At 41.2% G+C, this 18,530-nt stretch overlaps 1 protein-coding gene across 1 annotated transcript in view; it reads left to right on the forward strand.

Annotated features, from left to right (window-relative positions):
- The window catches only part of Gycbeta100b (guanylate cyclase soluble subunit beta-1-like), a 52,919-nt gene that overhangs the window by 14,669 nt on the left and 19,720 nt on the right, over positions 1–18,530 (forward strand). The window contains exons 5-11 of the mRNA XM_076790908.1: positions 5,688–5,843; positions 7,383–7,536; positions 7,673–7,827; positions 9,967–10,095; positions 10,233–10,315; positions 16,185–16,355; positions 17,733–17,970. Of these exons, the coding sequence (XP_076647023.1) occupies positions 5,688–5,843; positions 7,383–7,536; positions 7,673–7,827; positions 9,967–10,095; positions 10,233–10,315; positions 16,185–16,355; positions 17,733–17,970 (1,086 nt within the window). The remainder of the gene's footprint in view (positions 1–5,687; positions 5,844–7,382; positions 7,537–7,672; positions 7,828–9,966; positions 10,096–10,232; positions 10,316–16,184; positions 16,356–17,732; positions 17,971–18,530) is intronic.

Below are 18,530 nucleotides of genomic sequence, written 5' to 3' on the forward strand. Positions count from 1 at the left end.
TTTCGTGCGCTCAGGATTTGCACAAGTTTCACCTACTGCGAAATTTCCGATTTGGGGAAAATCTTTTCATATTTAATCTGCGGTCATTACGTAGGAAACAATAGTTCAGAAATCTGTTCGGACTCACTCTAAAGCTCGAATTTTCGCAATTTTTTAAAGTGAAAGTTATTAAAATTGACGGATCCATAAAGTATTTGGACACTAAATTTCAGACTTGGAGAAAATCTTTTCATATCTCTGAAAGCTATAAGATTTGTTAAATTTTTCAATCTGTGGTCATTACATAGAAAACAATAGTTCAGAAATCAATTTGGACTCTTTCCAAGGCTCGAATTTTCGCAATTTTTTAAAGTGAAAGTTATTAAAACTGACTGATCCATAAAGTATTTGGACACTAAATTTCAGATTTGGGGGAAATCTTTTAACATTTAATCTGTGGTAATTACGTAGAAAACAATAGTTCAGAAATCAATTCGGACTCGCTCTAAACCTCGAATTTTCGCAATTTTTTTTAAGTGACAATTATTAAAATTGACGGATCCGAAAAGTATTTGGACACCAAATTCGGACTCATTCTAAAGCTCGAGTTTGCGCAATTTTTTAAAGTGAAAATTATAAAAATTGACGGATCCATAAAGTATTTCGACACTAAATTTCAGGTTTGGGGAAATCAATTCGGACTCACTCTAAAGCTCGAATTTTGTCTTTTCGGTTAGCTTAGCTCCCGCGTCTTACAATTGATCTATAAACTTGTTATTTTACACGAAGATTCGAAGTGTACTGATTCCACCATTTAGATATTGCGCGATTTTTGTTGTACACGCGTCGGAATAAAATTGATTCGAATATTCTCTGTCTTTGGATCTTATGGTGCTAGGATAAATATTCTTGGATCACGCAACTAATGTCTTGACAGAAGCACTTAGCATTTGTAACGTACGTTCTTCTATAACCGTAATGACGATGGAGTTTCAAAGTTTCGGCCGTTACGCTACATCGTTTACAACTTCTGCAGCATCTCCACCGTTGCGAATTGCACCGTAATATTGTCGGGGCTTGTTCTAGAAATCGCAACCACTTACCCCTTGTTTTACAATTCAATCCCGAGATGTCGGATTAAAGTAGGGTAAACGACCCAATTACTGTAGGGGTGCCAATTACTGTGCCTATATTAATTATACTTATTTTTACAGCATAACGAACACCGAAAAACAGATGTACAACATACATATTAACTGATTTTAACGAAACAATTTAACATCTCTTTTCTAATGTTCATTCTGCTTTAAGAATAAGTGTAATAAGTAAAATAAGTATAATTAATATAGGCACAGTAGTTGTCACCCCCACAGTAATTAGGTCGTCCCTATACTGTTCAATTTCGCATAAGGCTGAGCAGTAACAGAGTAACAGTCGTGACAAATCTAAAAATTTTTGTATCTCTAGATGCCTGTCATTTTTTTTCAGCGTCACTTCGTTTCGATGAAAGTACTGTTCCGGACAGGTGAAGTATCTAAATTTAAATAATCCTGTCCTGTACAAAACAACGACTACAAAAATAGTCGTAGGCATTTGAATATTAATGCGAGTAACTGTATGCGGTGGACATCGTGTTCGGAGGAATTCCGTGCGCACTTGATCAGACAAACACACACACACACACACACACATCGAATCGTTAGTTTCTGGACGATCTTCGCAAAATTCCCTCGGGCTACGAGCACCCGGTGACCGACTCCCGGGATTCCATCGATTCCGTTTGCTTGCGGACCAAGTGAAAGTTGCCAGAAAGGATGTACACGTGGGCAGAGCGTTCGCGATTCACCGGCGATCCCAGTGGAATCACGTTCCATTCGGTTCTATTCGATTTGTTCCCATCCTAGCGTCCCACGATGGTTAATTTGCCTGCAAAGATAATTTTCACACGGTTAATACTAAAATGACATTAAAATTTTTCAATTCGATGACGTATTTCCACTGGTACAATGTTTTGGCCAATGAAATTCGTCGAATTCAACCATATATAATACGTTGACCTTCAAATGACCTCCACATCAGTTATTCCTCAAACATGTCCGTGTACGTATCATTGCAATCCTACTCGAGCATGGTAAGCTTGAACGTGGTATGAACAGTTCGAACAGAGATAGTATGAAGAATAGTCTTCCGAAGGTCATTCGAATGTCAACATGTCTCACCTAACTCGACCATCTAAAATATCTCGTTTATTTTTTATGATAAGAAAATTTCAGAGCAAAACAGTTGGTTCAGAGGGGCGAATATTATCATAGGCAAAAAAAATTTTTTCAAGGTTACATTTTTTGAGATTTCGAGGTCATCGAAGTTTTTTTTAATAGACTGATATATTCGTATAATGTTTTCCTCTGAAATTTTCTTCTATCATATGAAACCTGCGAGATGTTTGAGACGCTACAGTTAGGCGAGACACCCTGTATAGTTCAATTCGATCTTTCATTAGCTAAAGCATTATACCAATCAAAATACACGACCAGTTTCCTCTCTTTCGATTGAAACGCATACTATAGGGGTTGTTGTCTACAATTAGTGTAAATGGTAGTTTCGTCTTGATTTCTTTATATTGTTACATGTACGCTTTGATCGCGTTTTCGATTCAATAGTGACGGAGATTTATAAGGTAGGAAATGTTATGCGATTAATTGGACACCTCTTTCGTTGCAAGAACCTTGGATCTGATTCAAACTCTGATTTGAAAAAGCGTTCGAACAATTAACCAAGAAAGATCTGAATCTCGTCGACGTTTTTGGGCAAATTGGTTCGAGCCTAGCCCGAAGGAAGTGCACACGCGTGCACCTGCGTGCCTTGCGGAATGTTCATTCGCGCATTCCACGGCCGACGCATTCCTAAACCCGAGACACGACCCGTTCGAGGGAAACACGCCGGACCAGTCCGCGATTGCGGCAACGAGCCGCTGAGTAATTGGACAAAAAGCTTGTAAACTCGTTTGCGCGCACGGAATAAGGCCGCGGAATTATCCTCAGAATTTTCCCTGTCCGCGATTGATCGATTCTTACACCTTTTTCAATCGAGACGGAGAACGTATCGCGATTCTTTCGGTGGCATTAACGGCCCGGGACAGTCACGTGACTTTTTAATTGATAATTTCCATTCACGGACTTAAGATCCGTCTTGGTCTTGATCCGACGGGTCCTAAGTCTCTGACTAAACTTGTCACAATTTTTATTATCGATATTATGAATTCTGACGCCAGAAAATATAGCTCAATTTGTAGCCGGAGATATTTTCTAGCGCGCTCTGCTCTCGATTTCATCCAGAAAACTCATCCAATGGCAGAAGAATGCTCGGATTCCACGGCACGCGCATCGTCAATTTTTGGCCTACTTCTAACGCTTATGTTACCAAATATCGGCAGCTTCTGACCAGCGCGCGCTAGATTGAACCTTCCTCTTTCGAACGAGCCCTTTATCAGCGACAAAATATTCTTATACAAGGACGAAAACTTGAGGCACGTGAAACCATTTTTTGTCGGTAATGTAGTCACTCTACCTTATCGCGAAGACCGGGCCCCGGCTGTTCGATGTATCTTTTCGGTGAAATCGCGCGTCCATTAAGAAGAAACTCGAGTCGATTATCGTTGACGAACCCGTAAAGATCGCACGGCACCGCGGCTAATTTATTTAATGAACCAGGAACTCGATATTTATTTGGCACATTCTTCCAGCGACATTTCTTGAATTTTAAGCGTCGGAGAATTTTGTTTACAGTATCGGCAGGGTTCTAACTGGGTAAAAGCGAAGAAGAAAGCAGTTTCATTCAAATGAATCTGCGCGCATGATCTTTGGCTGATATAAAATTTCGTTGACCCGACGTGTTACTTTGAAAGATCGAATAAAAAGGAAAGAAATATTTGCCTTGTTTCGAACGTTTAAATATAGATACGAAAGTTTCGGGTATTTTGTAGACAGTAATTTACTTCTGAATTGAAGTTGTACAAATTCCGTGAATGACTATGTTTGTGCATTTGTGAACAGGGAAATATTAAAATTAATAAAATCTGTTGACGTCTCAAACGGGGAAAAATTTTATCTACTGGGTAGAAAGTTATCTTACATTCGTTATGAATATGCTCGTTACGTTATGAATATGCTTCCATGTATTTGCATGTTTGAGTAAATAAATGGAAGAAACTTCACCATTTTACGAAATATAATTCTGCCTGAAGAGCTGAGTAAATTCCACAGAAAGGGCGAAGCCTTTATTTTGACAATTGATAAATATTTTTATATTAATTATGAGACTGTATTTGCAGCAGACAAAGTGTTCAACGAATTTTACCGCTCCTCGACGTCAAGTTTCTATAAATTTTGTATTCAAGAACGCTGTTTTATTTACATGACGGAGCACGCTCGCTCGTGCAAAATAAAGTCAGAAAATTAATATTCTAAACACTGAAACCCTCTTCTAAGGAGAAGACGAATACATTACCAGGTGAAAAGAGCTCGCGCGAAACTTTCTAGACTCGAATTAATGACTGCCACTAGAGGAACCAGGTAAGAAGGGACGAGTAAACACGTTCCAGTATTCGACACTTAACCCTTTGCACTCGGAGCTGCTCTAACTCCGAAATCAAGCCATTACTTCCGCCCTAGGATATTTCGATTCTACGACGGTACTAAAATATGCACCAGACCTTTTCTCGCGTCTCGTATTTGAGCAGAATTTTCGAAAAATACAAATCGCTTTCACCACTACCTATGCCGGAGTCATTCGTGACCCGTCGCGGTGGGGATAAGCTCGAGCGACCGCAAATTTTATTCCGATATAAGACGACGCTTTTTATTTCGAAATAAGAAAATCGCTATCCCCTTTTCTTCTTCGTCCAAAATACGATGAAAGACGATCCCGAACCGTCGCCTTATATCGAAATAATGATTATAGGCCTAGAACTCGCAGGAGTCCGAGGGTTAACCGTTAAATGCATGAGTGGGGTCCGCAAAGGACCCCCCAGTGTTGGATTTTGTATTAACATTTTTAGCCGCGCCATTTGTGAACTGAGAGTTCAGCTATTTGCTTCTGTCAATATTTAGGTTACGTTTAATGTGTTTACTGAAATTAATTGTTGCTGTAATCAAAGTTAGCAAGGAATGAGGTAAGTGGGGTCCTCAATGGACCCCATGTATGCATTCATGTTCCTAATATTTAGTTTACCTATGCACTTAAGGGTTAATCGATAACATGAAAAGCTAGTTCACAATTTCGGTACTTTATACTAGACTATGCGAAGTTCAAATGGGTTAAGAAAATAAAACAATGGGAAAATGAAGCAATGCGATTGGCGAGAGCGGAATTCCGTCGCGGAACGCGATTATTATCGTCGATTATTGCCGGTTCTGGTGTCACCCGGCAAGTCGTTCTCGCCCCGTCGAAAATTTGAGAAACATCAGTTCCACGTCGGCGTATCGGTCGATCATAATCGACAGCGATGGCGGGCCGAATCGACACCAGCCGACAGATATTATACGGCGCAATTACCCTCCCTAGGAGCCGACCGCCGATACCGATAAAATTCGATCGCTCGAACGCGATGGCGTCCGCCCTCCTTTGACCCGAAGCGAAGGGGACCCGTCCCCGCCATAATCTTTCATGGGCTGCTAACCTGACGAGAATCTGGTGACGCTTAATTGCAGAATTTGGACGCCCTTCACGATCATTTAGGCACTTTGTACCCGGGAATGAGGGCGCCCTCCTTCCGATGCACCGAGAGGCCTGAAGACGGCGCGCTCATATTACATTATTACTCCGACCGACCTGGTTTGGAGCATATCGTCATCGGCATCGTTAAGGTATTCTCGACGAAACCGTAATACAGCATGGTTACCGAAATCCACGGGGGTTGCCCCGACAAATCCCGATAACACCCGAGCTTCTTCGATGGCTTCCGAGATTCTTTTCGAAGATCCTCGAAACGAGTTCTGCATTAACACGTTGAACGCCACGTCAGCCATATGTGGCTGACGGAATGATTTGTGCAGGTTTTCAAATGAATTTTTACGTTGATATATTCATTGTACTAAACTTAATTTGGATCTGTAACATACAAGAAAGTTGGAGGATTACTCAGTATCGTACATTTAATTTTTTGCAATTTTTATTTCATTAAATAACTTACTTTGATTTTATGGAATTTTTCGGGTTTCTAGTTTGGCGTTCAAAGTGTTGACTGCCGAATACGGTGCAAGATTTAGTTAAAATTTTTCTTTAAAAAAAATGGAATTTCAACTCGTGACCTACGTCGCATAATTTCAGCACGTTACCGCTGATCAGAGTTCGGCAAAATATTGATCTAAATAAAAACTTCGAATAACGAATAAAAGGTATAAAAATTTTTTCTAATAAAAAAAGTATCTTTACTCGTCGAGTATCGAATTAATAATTTTATTCTGTAATAGAGATCTTCTCTTTTTGTTCTTTCGAAAATAAATAAGAAGACAATTTATTTCACCAATTATATCGTTGACATAATAAAATCACGCGAATATGAACACCACTTCGACCTTAATTGGTTTCGCATGGATTTATTAACGTGAGCAAATAAAATTACAAGCAAATGAGCAAATAAAATTGGAATTAATAAATCCGTGTAAGAAATTGAACGATCTTCTCCCACGATGTTGGAACAATGTAAACGGTATTTACTTTTCATTCCCGCGGTATCGCGCGCTGCGAAGTATCAAGTTGATCGAAGGATTTACTACATTTTTTTTTTCAGAAAAAAGCGAATTGGATTTTTGCAGGTGAACAGTTGATTATTCGATATAACCCAGCGCAAATACCTGTCCGTCTCTGTTGCTGATTTCTCCATCTAGCGCTCATGAAAAATTCAACGTCTAAAACGTGCTTTATCAGGCGGCGTATTTACCGATCAAATTTGCAACAGCGAATCGTATTCCCGGCCAACACCATTCCGCTTTTCTAAAGCTTCAATTTCGACCGTTAATCGTCCACGTGGAACCTTAACGTTTGCTTCGCATTTTTCAACTTGTACCTCGCTTTCGCGTCACAAGTTTATTTATCGCGCGACACGTAATTCTTGAATTAAACGCGCCGCCTGACGGAGATATTTTAGTTTCCAGTTCCCGGCGAATCAAACTGCCTAAATCACAGACCGTACAGAATTAAAACAAACTTGAAACCGAGCTAGCAAACATCTACTTTAGCAAACGAAATTATTCGATCAACGTGATATCCCTTTTCCGGCCCGGTTGAATTACGAGCGAAATTGATGGTTATACTATTCGTCCATTTAATTTCCAACCGGGCGAAATCCTCTCGGGCGAAAGCGGGCCCGTGATTAAACGAGTTTGAAACTTTTCCCGGCGCAGACCGTAGCGAAAAAGCTCCACGACACGGACATAGAGATGCGGATACTGAAGACGAAAAACGAGTGCGACCATGTGCAATTCATGATAACGAACACGTCCGGCCCGGGCGTCGTCTCGAACCCCATGATCGCCGATTTGGAGACCCTGTCCGTCGGTGAGTGACGCCTAGCATCCGTAATAAGACGAACTCTCGATCCCGAAAGGGATCGGTAGATCGGTTTCACGATTACACCAGGTGAAAAGTTGTCGGACGCATTCACAGAGAAACTTTGTTACGGAATTTCTCGCAGAACCGAAAGTGAGCCCCATGACGTTCTGCCGAGTTTTCCCATTCCATCTGATGTTCAACAGGGACCTCGACATAGTTCAGACTGGATGCACCATCACTCGCGTCATCCCCCAAGTGTGCTCCGGTAATTGCAAGCTGAACGACATCCTTTGGACAGTGAGTTTGCTCCTGTGTCATTTTTTCGTCTGCAATACGGGAGACCGGGACAACAGTGGAAGATTGTTACAAATTATGGCTAGATATCTGTCGTTTGTTAGTTAACTGTTTCATATGATGGACTTTACAGTCGTCTGTTCCCGTCTCTTGCTATTCACGCATTTTTATTCTGCATAAAGATTCGCAGCCCGCCACAGTGAACTCCCGATATAAGTCGCTACGAGCCTCGCGTTTAACGGTCCCTAGAACTACCCACACCACCGTGGGCTATTACATATTATCAACATCCACATTAAAATTTAACTTTTTCCAAATTACAATTGAGAAAATGAGTTTACACTACAGTGATTCCTCTATACATGTCGCCAAGGCCGGCACGATAAAAGTCGCGGAATTTTCCCCACTACAAGAAGCCGAGGAGTGTAACACGATCGGATATATCGGTGTGAGACAAGCAGACCACTACTAATCGAATAACGAAACTTCTTTATTTTTCATTATTTTTTTATGGCACTTTCGCCGACATATCCGTCTGTATGTCCCGGGTTTTGGACATATAGACGCGAGGGTCATTTCCAGCGTGCACTGTGTATTTCAAATGCACCGTTCGGCGGGAACCGAACAGATTTCGTCTAAATGTCACTCGCCAGAACCGCAGAAAGGACTTATATCGGGAATCCACTGTAATCACAACGTCTGAATAATGAAGACTGTACGAAAACTGTTCGCATGGAAGCACGATGCTTATGTCTTAAACATGATAAATTGTTACAGCATGGAAAGTGTTCGTCCCTGAGAAGGTTAAGTTCGCCGGAAAAATGGCGAGCAAGGGTGTCCACTTTAAAACTCGTCGGTGTCCCACGTTCCCGTGAACGTGATAAAGGGTCGCGGGGATCGATAACCGCGTTTTATTCAGCGAAGCGATTTAGTTAGCGCGGACCACGAAATGACGTTATTGTTCGGGCAGGTCGTGGCCAACGGCGGGCTATAATTCGCGCGGATTCATACACCGCTGATCCATATATCTTTCAAACGCGGTTTGTTTCGAACGGCGTGACACGCTTCGTTGCAGAAGCATCATTTAGCGGCATTTCCATAGTCGCTGGCGCATACGGCAGCGAGCGTAATCAATTAACCGTCCCGTTGTTATTCCCCGTCATAGTTGGATTCCCTTTGTCCCCGTCTTAAGGAGAGGAGTCCTCGATCTATAGTAATCGGTGAGGACCGCGTAATCTCGTTTCACTTGACGTTGTTATGCGGCGACGCGACGTCTTGCTGACCTGAAAATTTGAACGACCATTGTCACGCTCGAACGAATCCTGCGTTACCAAATATACAAATCTCGGTCGTTAACGTCGCCTAGATACCGTTGCGAAACTTCACATAAAAATTCGATTTCAAAATTCTGCTTCCCGTCCATAAGTATCTGCTTGCGTACTGTAAATATTCATCTCTGCCCTTGACGCGGTGAAGATTTTATGAAAATTAATAAATCAATGTTGACACTAGAACGACCGAGCAATAAATGCGACTGACGTATATTGCTTTGTAACAGTGACAAGACTGTGCCCGTTCACACTTTATACAACTTTTATTGTAATATGTGCTTCAATGAAGAGGTTCATTAAAAAAATTTCCGGTGAAAACATTTTTACAATTTCAGTAATTGTAAAAGAAAAAATTAGGAAGCAGTCATTTTGGCTGCTCCAGTCGTTCTAGTGTTAATCTTCTCTTTTAACACGTTGACTGCCATGTCACCCATACATGGGTGACGGAATTGTTTGTCCAGATTTTAAAATGAATTTTTACGTTAATATATTCGTTGCAGCAAATTTGATTAGGATCTGTAAAACACAACAAACTTGGAGGACTACTCGATATCACACATTGAATTTTTTCAATTTTTATTTCATTAAATAACATTGATTTTATGGAGTTTTTGAGGTTTCTAGTTTGCCAGTCAAAGTGTTAAATCAATTTTTAATCCAATTTAAATATCGTTAAATGCTTCCGTTATTTTCCGAAGGTACGACACGGATTCCTATGGTTTATAGAATTATGACTTACATTGTTAGCAGGCGTCCATGACACAATGTTGTACCGCGCACGATTAAAACTCACAGTGTTTTGTTTCCAAAGGTCAGACCACACCTGGAGCTAACATTCGAGAACATATTGTCGCACATAAACACGGTGTACGTGCTGCGAACGAAGGAGGGAGTGATGCGATCGAACGCGTCCAAGAAGCGGCCGTGTCTGCGCTTAAAAGTTAGTAGAAATCATGCGCTGTAAGGTGCATGCGTACACATACACGAATACGTACATGTACGCGATGTAATTCACGGCAACACGTTCCCGGATTAAGCGTGTTTCGTTGTCACAGCGGGGCATGTTACTTTTTCCAGGGGCAAATGCTGTACATACCGGAGTCGGATCTCGTCATCTTCCTTTGCTACCCGAGCGTTATGAATTTGGACGACTTAACCAGGTGAGCTTCCGGCGCGGATTCATTACGCTTCATTTGCATCCTTTTCAGACCGCCCTGCGAGCCAGACGACACGCGTTCAGTCCAATCAAATAAAACGAAATTTAATCACAGTATCTACAAACACTAATTCCATAAACATAGCCCAAATATTATTTCCGTTTCCGTGCAGTCATAAACATTTTTTCCGTAATCGGTCTAGCCGTGAATTTCGTGAGAATGTGCTCCCTCGAAAGTATTATATAAACGTAGCCCAAATATTATTTCCGTTTCCGTGCAGTCATAAACATTTTTTCCGTAATCGGTCTAGCCGTGAATTTCGTGAGAATGTGCTCCCTCGGAAGTATTTCAACAAATTGCAAACATAGCACCGAGTTATACATTTCTTCGTCGCGGTTCTCTATCGGAAATCTTCACCAAAGAATAGGACGAAGATTCGAAACGATAATTCGCAAACGAGAATTTGATATAGCATTTTCACAAACCAGCATTCTGGCACGAGCAGGACAGTTATCGCGACGCGGCAGAGTGAAAATATTAACAGTTTGAAAAGTTCATTTCCGCGGTGGGCAGAATGTACCAAAAATGTCTGGATCAAACGCGCCGCGATACAGCTCGACAGGCGAATTAATTGCCCTGTTCGCAGGGACACGTTAATCCGGCCTGTAATTATGGAATTGTGAATAAATTGAATCTCGCTCGGCGTGAGTAACGGCCCGTGCATTGTTCGGATCGGTTGCGCCGCGAACGCGTCTATCACCGTTCGCGTTTCCCGCGGACCGCTCGGAAACCTGTAAAACTGTCGACGGGCCACCGTAAATCAACGCAAACGAATGGTCACCGCGAAGAATGCAACGCGACGGGTTTCCACTTACAAAACGCGAAACACTGCTCCCAGCACGCGATCGTTCCGGGTTTGACAATGAGTTATAAACGATCGAACGCGTCGCTTCCGTTTTGCACGCGGCCCGATACACCCAGTTGGGTAGCGAAATGCTCGATCGTGATGCAACCATAGGTGCCGACGACCTTAACGCTTCGGTCGCTGAGAATCTATTAACAAGATTTTCCATGACCACGCTACACCTAAATGACGCCTAACCCCATGGTACCCGTGGTCCCATGGCTTGTCTTTTCCTTTGGGCCATGGTAAGAAAAATTTACAGGTTCAACGAAAAAGACATCTCGTAATAATAGCTACGATTCCATTTCATTTATTTTTATATTCAAACTGAAGAATTTGAAAAAAATTGAGTATAACACCTAGGACAATATCTCACTGTTAAATTAAATCTGTTCTAGTGTCTCTTCAATTTCTATATGACATTTTTTCGTGTTTTTCGTGCTTTTTATAACCAGAGTTTACAACGGAAAAGTCTGAGAACGATTCAAAATATGTAGCTTGGTGTCTGAAATGTGTCAGACTTTTTTCAGAATTTTAAATTGTTTATTAAATAGTGAAAATGGACGAAAAACTGGATTTTCGATTTTTCTGTATAACTACCCTTACAGATCGAGCTGAAACTTGGCAGGAAGGTTTCTTTTTTGGAAGGCTGTCGAATGGTTCTGCTAGATTAAAACTAAGATCTAGATCTAGATTAAACTAGATTAAAATAGCCAGAAAAATAGGCCAAAAACTGGATTTTTGATTTTTCTGTATAACTACCCTTATGGATAATTTATCAGGCTGAAACTTGGCAGAAAAGTTTCTTTTTTGGTAGGCTGTTGAGTGGTTCTGCTAGATTAAAACTAAGATCTAGATCTAGACTTAACTACATTAAAATAGATAGAAAAATGGGTCAAAAACTGGATTTTCGATTTTCCTCTATAACCACCCTTAGAGGTGAGGTATCGGGCTGAAACTTGGCAGGAAAGTTTCTTTTTTGATAGGCTGTCGAATGGCTCTGCTAGATTAAAACTAAGATCTAGATCTAGACTTAACTACATTAAAATAGATAGAAAAATGGGCCAAAAACTGGATTTTCGATTTTCCTCTATAACCACCCTTAGAGGTGAGGTATCGCTCTAAAACTTGGCAGAAAGGTTTCTTTTTTGGTAGGCTGTCGAATGGCTCTGCTAGATTAAAACTAAGATCTAGATCTAGATCTTTAACTAGCTTAAAATAGCTAGATGGCTACAGCCTTTGTATTGTGGCCCACTGGTGCAAGTTGAAAAACTCGCGTGGCAGCGAAAGGGTTAAAAGGGGATACTCGTCTAACAGGACAAAATGATTTTTGGTTTTTGAAAATCGATAGTACAAGAACATGCTCTCAAAACATTGTGGTCCAGTTTGCAAAAATAAGTTACGATAACTTTCTTCCGAAATGGTGCCATTTTTTGGTCGTCCCGGTACCTTTTACTTATTCTAGTTTATGCGACGTTGAGACCTCGCCGGGCATACATACATTTACGCACATGCATACGCATATACTCTGAATGTCTCTTCCATCATCCCTTGCCGACTCGCTGACAAAAACCGCCTCATCTTTTCAATTCTTAAAACGTTCTTCCCTTCGGTACTCGTGCGCTTCCTTCCCTCTTTTTGTCGTTCTCTGTCGGTGTTTTGTTAGGAATGTGTCTCTCAGAGTCCCACACACACAGCAATCAACGAAACACGCTCTATTTTCGCCTAGGTTCTACAAACCACGCTGCGCACGTTGTTCTACGGACACGCTTTGATCTACAATAGCGTGCACTCCGGCACACTTGTCCGTTCGAAAGCACGCGATCTAAAAAGATCATTTCTCATCAAATGTATTTCAACGGCTGGAACGCAAACGGTAAAAAAGCGTTCGCTAATTTTCCTAAAAACTATCTCCCGTAGTACAATTTTATTAAAATATTTTCCCGTGGATTTCATTCGAAAGAACTTTGCGGAAACTGTGCCATTCTTCTCTAAAACGAAAAACGACATTGTTTCCTAAGATTCTGCTTGTTGCTCGAAAGTACAAGCGAAACCAACAAGCATTGTTCAGCGACGGAGGCATGCTTGTCTGCCGCACGCACGAAGAGACCAGCTCGGAGTCTGAGAAATAATTAGAAGAGAAGTTGCGATTGCTCTCGCAGACACGTGCGGAGAATCGTCTCCGTGTGGTGTCATGAAGATGGGTCTGATCTTAAGCTGAGAGCTCAATCGGTAATCCTCTCCGAAAGGAACAAATCGCTCGACAATCGTACGCCGGTTTCCACCAGAATAGATCGCAGAAGTATCTCGCGACCGTACGAAACCGGGCGCAAAGTGACAGCAGACTTATGGTCGGCACTCTATCTAGGCCGTTATCGCGTGCGGAGGCAGAGCTCGTGCTTCGTGCGGTTGGTAAGTAGGCTTCCCGCGTATTAATCCGTCGCCGGGTATCGCCGCGTACACGTTGGTCAAATATTTCGCGTCGCGGCGATAACGGTTGTCGTTGCGATTCGATGGATACCGGAAGCGACGACGCGACGCGACGCGACGCGACGGCTCGTGTAATTACCGTCATCCTCGCGTGTCTCGTCCTGCCGCGGCAGGTGCATTAATTCTTGTCACGCCGCCGCCGAATTAGCCTCGTTCGAATAAAAACCAACGGTCCTCGGTTTTCACGGGAATTTTTTCCCCTTCGTTAGTCCATGTCACGCGTTTAGGGTGCATTAGACGTGTCTCCGAAAGCCGTGCGCCGTATGCATTTTCACGCTGTTTCCCCGTGAAATGCACTCCGTGCGAAAACAATTAGATACCAATACCGTGGTACTTTGCCACGGTGCAATATTTTCGTTGGTTTATCACTTTACTGCTAAACTGTCGATCTTTACGTTTGTCTGGCAATCCTTTAGCTGACGACTATGTTCGTTACCCAGAGAAATGATAATTGCTTTCGTTTAGACGGGAATACTCGATATCGAGGAATTACTGTTGTTTCTGATTTTACTAATATGATTGATTTAAAAGTTGACTGTACTCTAAGACAAACACGTTTGGAAATGTGGATACTGTCTACTTTGTTATTTTAAACAGTACGAGAAAATGTTACTTACAGAAGTTGTAGGGTTTAAGAAACTACATAGTACGGTATAAATGATATTCTTGCAAGAGGAGGCGTAGAGAAGATGTAGAGGTCACCTTTGTTCTTAGCCTTGAAATTTCGAAAAGGAGATTTGCAAAAATCGGCCGACAAATATTCAAATCGCTTCTTAAGTATGTTCCGTGATATATAAAAGCTCGCAGAATGCCCTTTCAGACAGTGTACTTGAAAATTGCCGCACACCTCGAAACCACGTAGAAATTTTCGACAGATCCAAAATTCCCAAGCGTGTTTTTACGGGAATACAAAGCTAAAAAAATGCATTGTACGATGCTCGTTCACTTGGAACTCATAGGAGTCGTGAAGGTCCAGTGTAGTTCGAATGACCTGTAATTTATTCGAACTTGTTAGTGGTTGAATTCGAAGCTTAATCAACTCTGGGACGATTACGCGCTACCTGATCATTGTGGTAACTTTCTTTTGTGTTCGGCGCGACGCACCGTCCGGCGCGCATTGGATTAGAAGCGACAACAGACGAGTTTACGTGTAGCAAAGATTACCTCGCAGCAAGATGCCGGAAAAATAAGGGTCGGCGTCTAGTATAAATTCCTACATCCCCTGCAAAAGCGATATTTTTCACGCTTCTCGACTCCACCGGCGACGCCCACGTTCGAGTTTGCATTTTCGTGGATCCCAGCCGCGCGAAACGCAAATGATCGCACGTATTCACATTATTCCTACAACGCACAGTGGTCCAGAAGCCCGGTTTTTGTGGCCAAAATTCAATTTTTCAAGGTTAATAGATTAAAAAATTTTTTTTTGCTACAAACTGATAACTCTTCAAAGCTCCTAAATCCAAAATATTATTGAATTTAGGTAATTGTATAATCAGATACGGCGTTCTAAACACAAAATCATAAAATTGAACATTCTATTAAACGTTTTAAATACCACTTATAGGATATCAGAAAACAAGTTATAAGTATGATTTTTTGTATGATAGTAGATGTACTTTAAGTTCGAAATGCCATCATAAACATTTTTTAATCCATAAACAAATATTCCAAGTTTATAACAATTGAAGCTTTAAAAAGGGTTTTAAAAAAATGTTTAAAAGTGTTAAACTTTGGACTTAGTTTATACGAAAGTTTAAACATTTGTTAAAAAGAATATGCAAAGTTTAGCTGCTCTCTCTTGCTACTTTTAACTCTGTATTAATTTTAATAAATGCGTCCGAGGTATTTTGACGTTGCGTTCGGGACCTGAACCCGCTTTATCTGTGACGATAAAGACGATAATGAGGATACTGATGACGCATTACCTATATTTAGACATCTGAATAACTTTGACTTAGATATGGAAGAAATATAGGTGAATATTACAGTCTTTTTTTAAATCATAAAAAATTCTATTACTATTGTTATATCTTTTTTTCTATAGGTTATACTAATTTAAAACATGGCATTAAGTATCTCAATGATATTGTTCTATGAAAATGATGAAAAACATCGATATACAAAATTTTTTAATCGGGTTCACGAAATACTGCCCTCTAGATCGCCATAATAACCCTGCCGTAAAAGAATTTTCAATTTTTAATGTCAGATTCGTTATCAGCGACTCCAAAAACTCCTAATGACCAACTTTCCGAAAATTATGACAACATTTTGAATTTTGGCCACAAAAACCGGGCTTCTGGACCACTGTGCAACGGCTGGAATTGACATCGGACTTGCGAGGAGTTTGCGGGATCTCAATTTGAAAGACATTTTTTGAATTCGCCCGACTCGGGACGACTTTCGACGTAAACAAGAGTATCCTGTGAAACGAAGTAAACCGTTTACCTTTTTCTACGTGTTTCACGGCATCGCCAGGTGGGGACTATACTTGAGCGACATCCCCCTTCACGACGCCACCAGAGATCTCGTGCTGATGTCCGAGCAATTCGAGGCTGATTACAAATTAACGGTGAACTTGGAGCTGCTTACCGATAAATTGCAGCAGACGTATCGCGAGCTCGACAGCGAGAAAAAGAAGACCGACAGGTAAGGATTCCACCGTCGGCGTAATTTTCTGATTAAGGAAGTCCCTATTGGCCTCGTTAGACGTTTATCCTGACGCAATTTCTGGCCGACGATGGCCGGAGCTTTTCCCTTCGCGGTGGAATTTCTTTCTTGACAGAATAATCTCCCACGCCGGAAATTGGATCGTAGTTTTTTTTCCCCCGTACCTATCGCGGCAGAACGGTGTCGTCTTTAAACGTCGCCTGTTTCGACGACGTTTCCTCGAGACAGTAAAAATGTAGTATCATCTATCTATTCCGTAACTAGACTGCCCGAGACACCAGTCCCCGATAAGTATTCATTCCACAGAGTGCTTTGAAAATCGGTCACAAGTTGGTTAAAAAGTGGACCGGAAAGTGTTTCGAACAGAACGTAATTAGTTTTCGGTCAACCACAAATTACAGCATTAAGGGCCAAGTCGCCGTAGGTAAGGTAGAGTGACCAGGTTACCGACAAAATTTGGCGAAAAATTACGTTTCACGTGCCTCAACTTCTTGTCTTTATATGAGAATATTTTTCTCATATGACGAGATTATGCAGATATTTTGTAATATAAGTGCTAGAAGCAGGTCAAAAATTTATGATGTGCGTGCCACGGAATCCAAGCATTTTTATGCAATTCGATGAGTTTTCTGGGTGGAATCGAGGGTAGCGCGCGCTGGAAAATATCTCCAGCTACAAACTGAGCTATATTTTGTCTTCTTTTCTTTTTTTGAACCTTTTGAAGGCTGCTAATTTATATTTTAATAATTATGTTTTATATTCGTGAAAATACGTAATTTTAGCCAGTTAATGGGGTCTTTATAGTTAATATTTGTTGAACACAACATTGATGATCGAATGCTGGTACCATAATTGAAACTCCATATTAATTTCCGAGGATCAGCAAGATTAATCAAATACAAAATGTAATGAGCAATACAAATAGATTGCGGATTTTCTGCATTTATAACTGCAACGAATGTGTCAGGTATAAAGCAGTGCAAATATTAACGAAAACAGATTTATTAATCTCGACTTATTGAAATCTATAACTAGCTTGGATTAGAACTAGACCGTAGATCTTCATGCAAAATCTTCTGCGTTAATAGCAAGACACGGTAGCTAAATAGACATTATGTTCATCATAGTTAGTCACTTTAATAAGTTGGAAGTATACGTCGATATTTTCCATTTATTTAATCTGTGTATAAATGCGTAAAAACAGTCTCGTTATAACAGTGGTCGAGTCTCAATCAGTAAGAAATAAAAGTGAGTATCAAAAATGAGAATATAAATGGACTGACGGCAGTGGGCGACTAAGAATAACAATAACTTTGTTGTAAACAATTTCTATGAAAAGTACCGACTGTCTGACAGCCTGCTGTACTCGGTGCTGCCAGTTTCGGTGGCAAAGGAGCTCAGGCACTCCAGGCCCGTTCCGGCAAAGAAGTATGATTGCGTGACACTATTGTTCTCTGGAATCGTCGGTTTCGGGGCTTATTGCGCTGCGCACACCGACTCCAGCGGTGCGATGAAGATTGTCAACATGCTCAATCAACTGTACACAGCGTTCGATGTGTTGACCGACCCGGAGAAATATCCGGACGTGTACAAGGTGAGTTTATGGCCGTTCATTTCCATATCCGCAGTGTCAATCTCCAAACAGATTCAGACAGGGATCTCCAGCGTTCAAAGCATAAACGTTTTCACTTCTGAAAAGTCCATTCGAGTTCATTAAAACGCAGCAGAGTCTCCATTGTTATCCTCTATTGCTGTTGCGACTACTGTTTTCGTATGACGCGATTTATAGCGTTCTCGTAGGCGATTTTGCACAACGCGCTCTATGCTAGTTATTTTTCGAAGACCGTTCTACTCGATAAAATATAGGAAATACAAGTTGACGCGGAGTTAATCAATAATCATGCCAAACGTGTTGCTTTATATTACTCGTGGTGTACGAGAATTTTTCTCGTACATTTCCTATAATTCATACTACGCGTAACGTATTACCGCGTTGTACCGGAAGCTGCTGTAATCTCATTTCACGCCGTGAATAATCACGAGTAGCCTCAGTTTGCCTTAGGCTTGCATTCTCATAGAAGAAAGTTAATTATTTACGTTTCCAAGGAGCAGATTAACTCTTCGAAATACAGATGGAACGAAATTGGATACGAC

This window comes from Halictus rubicundus, chromosome 7 (assembly GCF_050948215.1).
Source record: "Halictus rubicundus isolate RS-2024b chromosome 7, iyHalRubi1_principal, whole genome shotgun sequence".
Classification (NCBI taxonomy): Eukaryota; Metazoa; Arthropoda; class Insecta; order Hymenoptera; family Halictidae; genus Halictus; species Halictus rubicundus.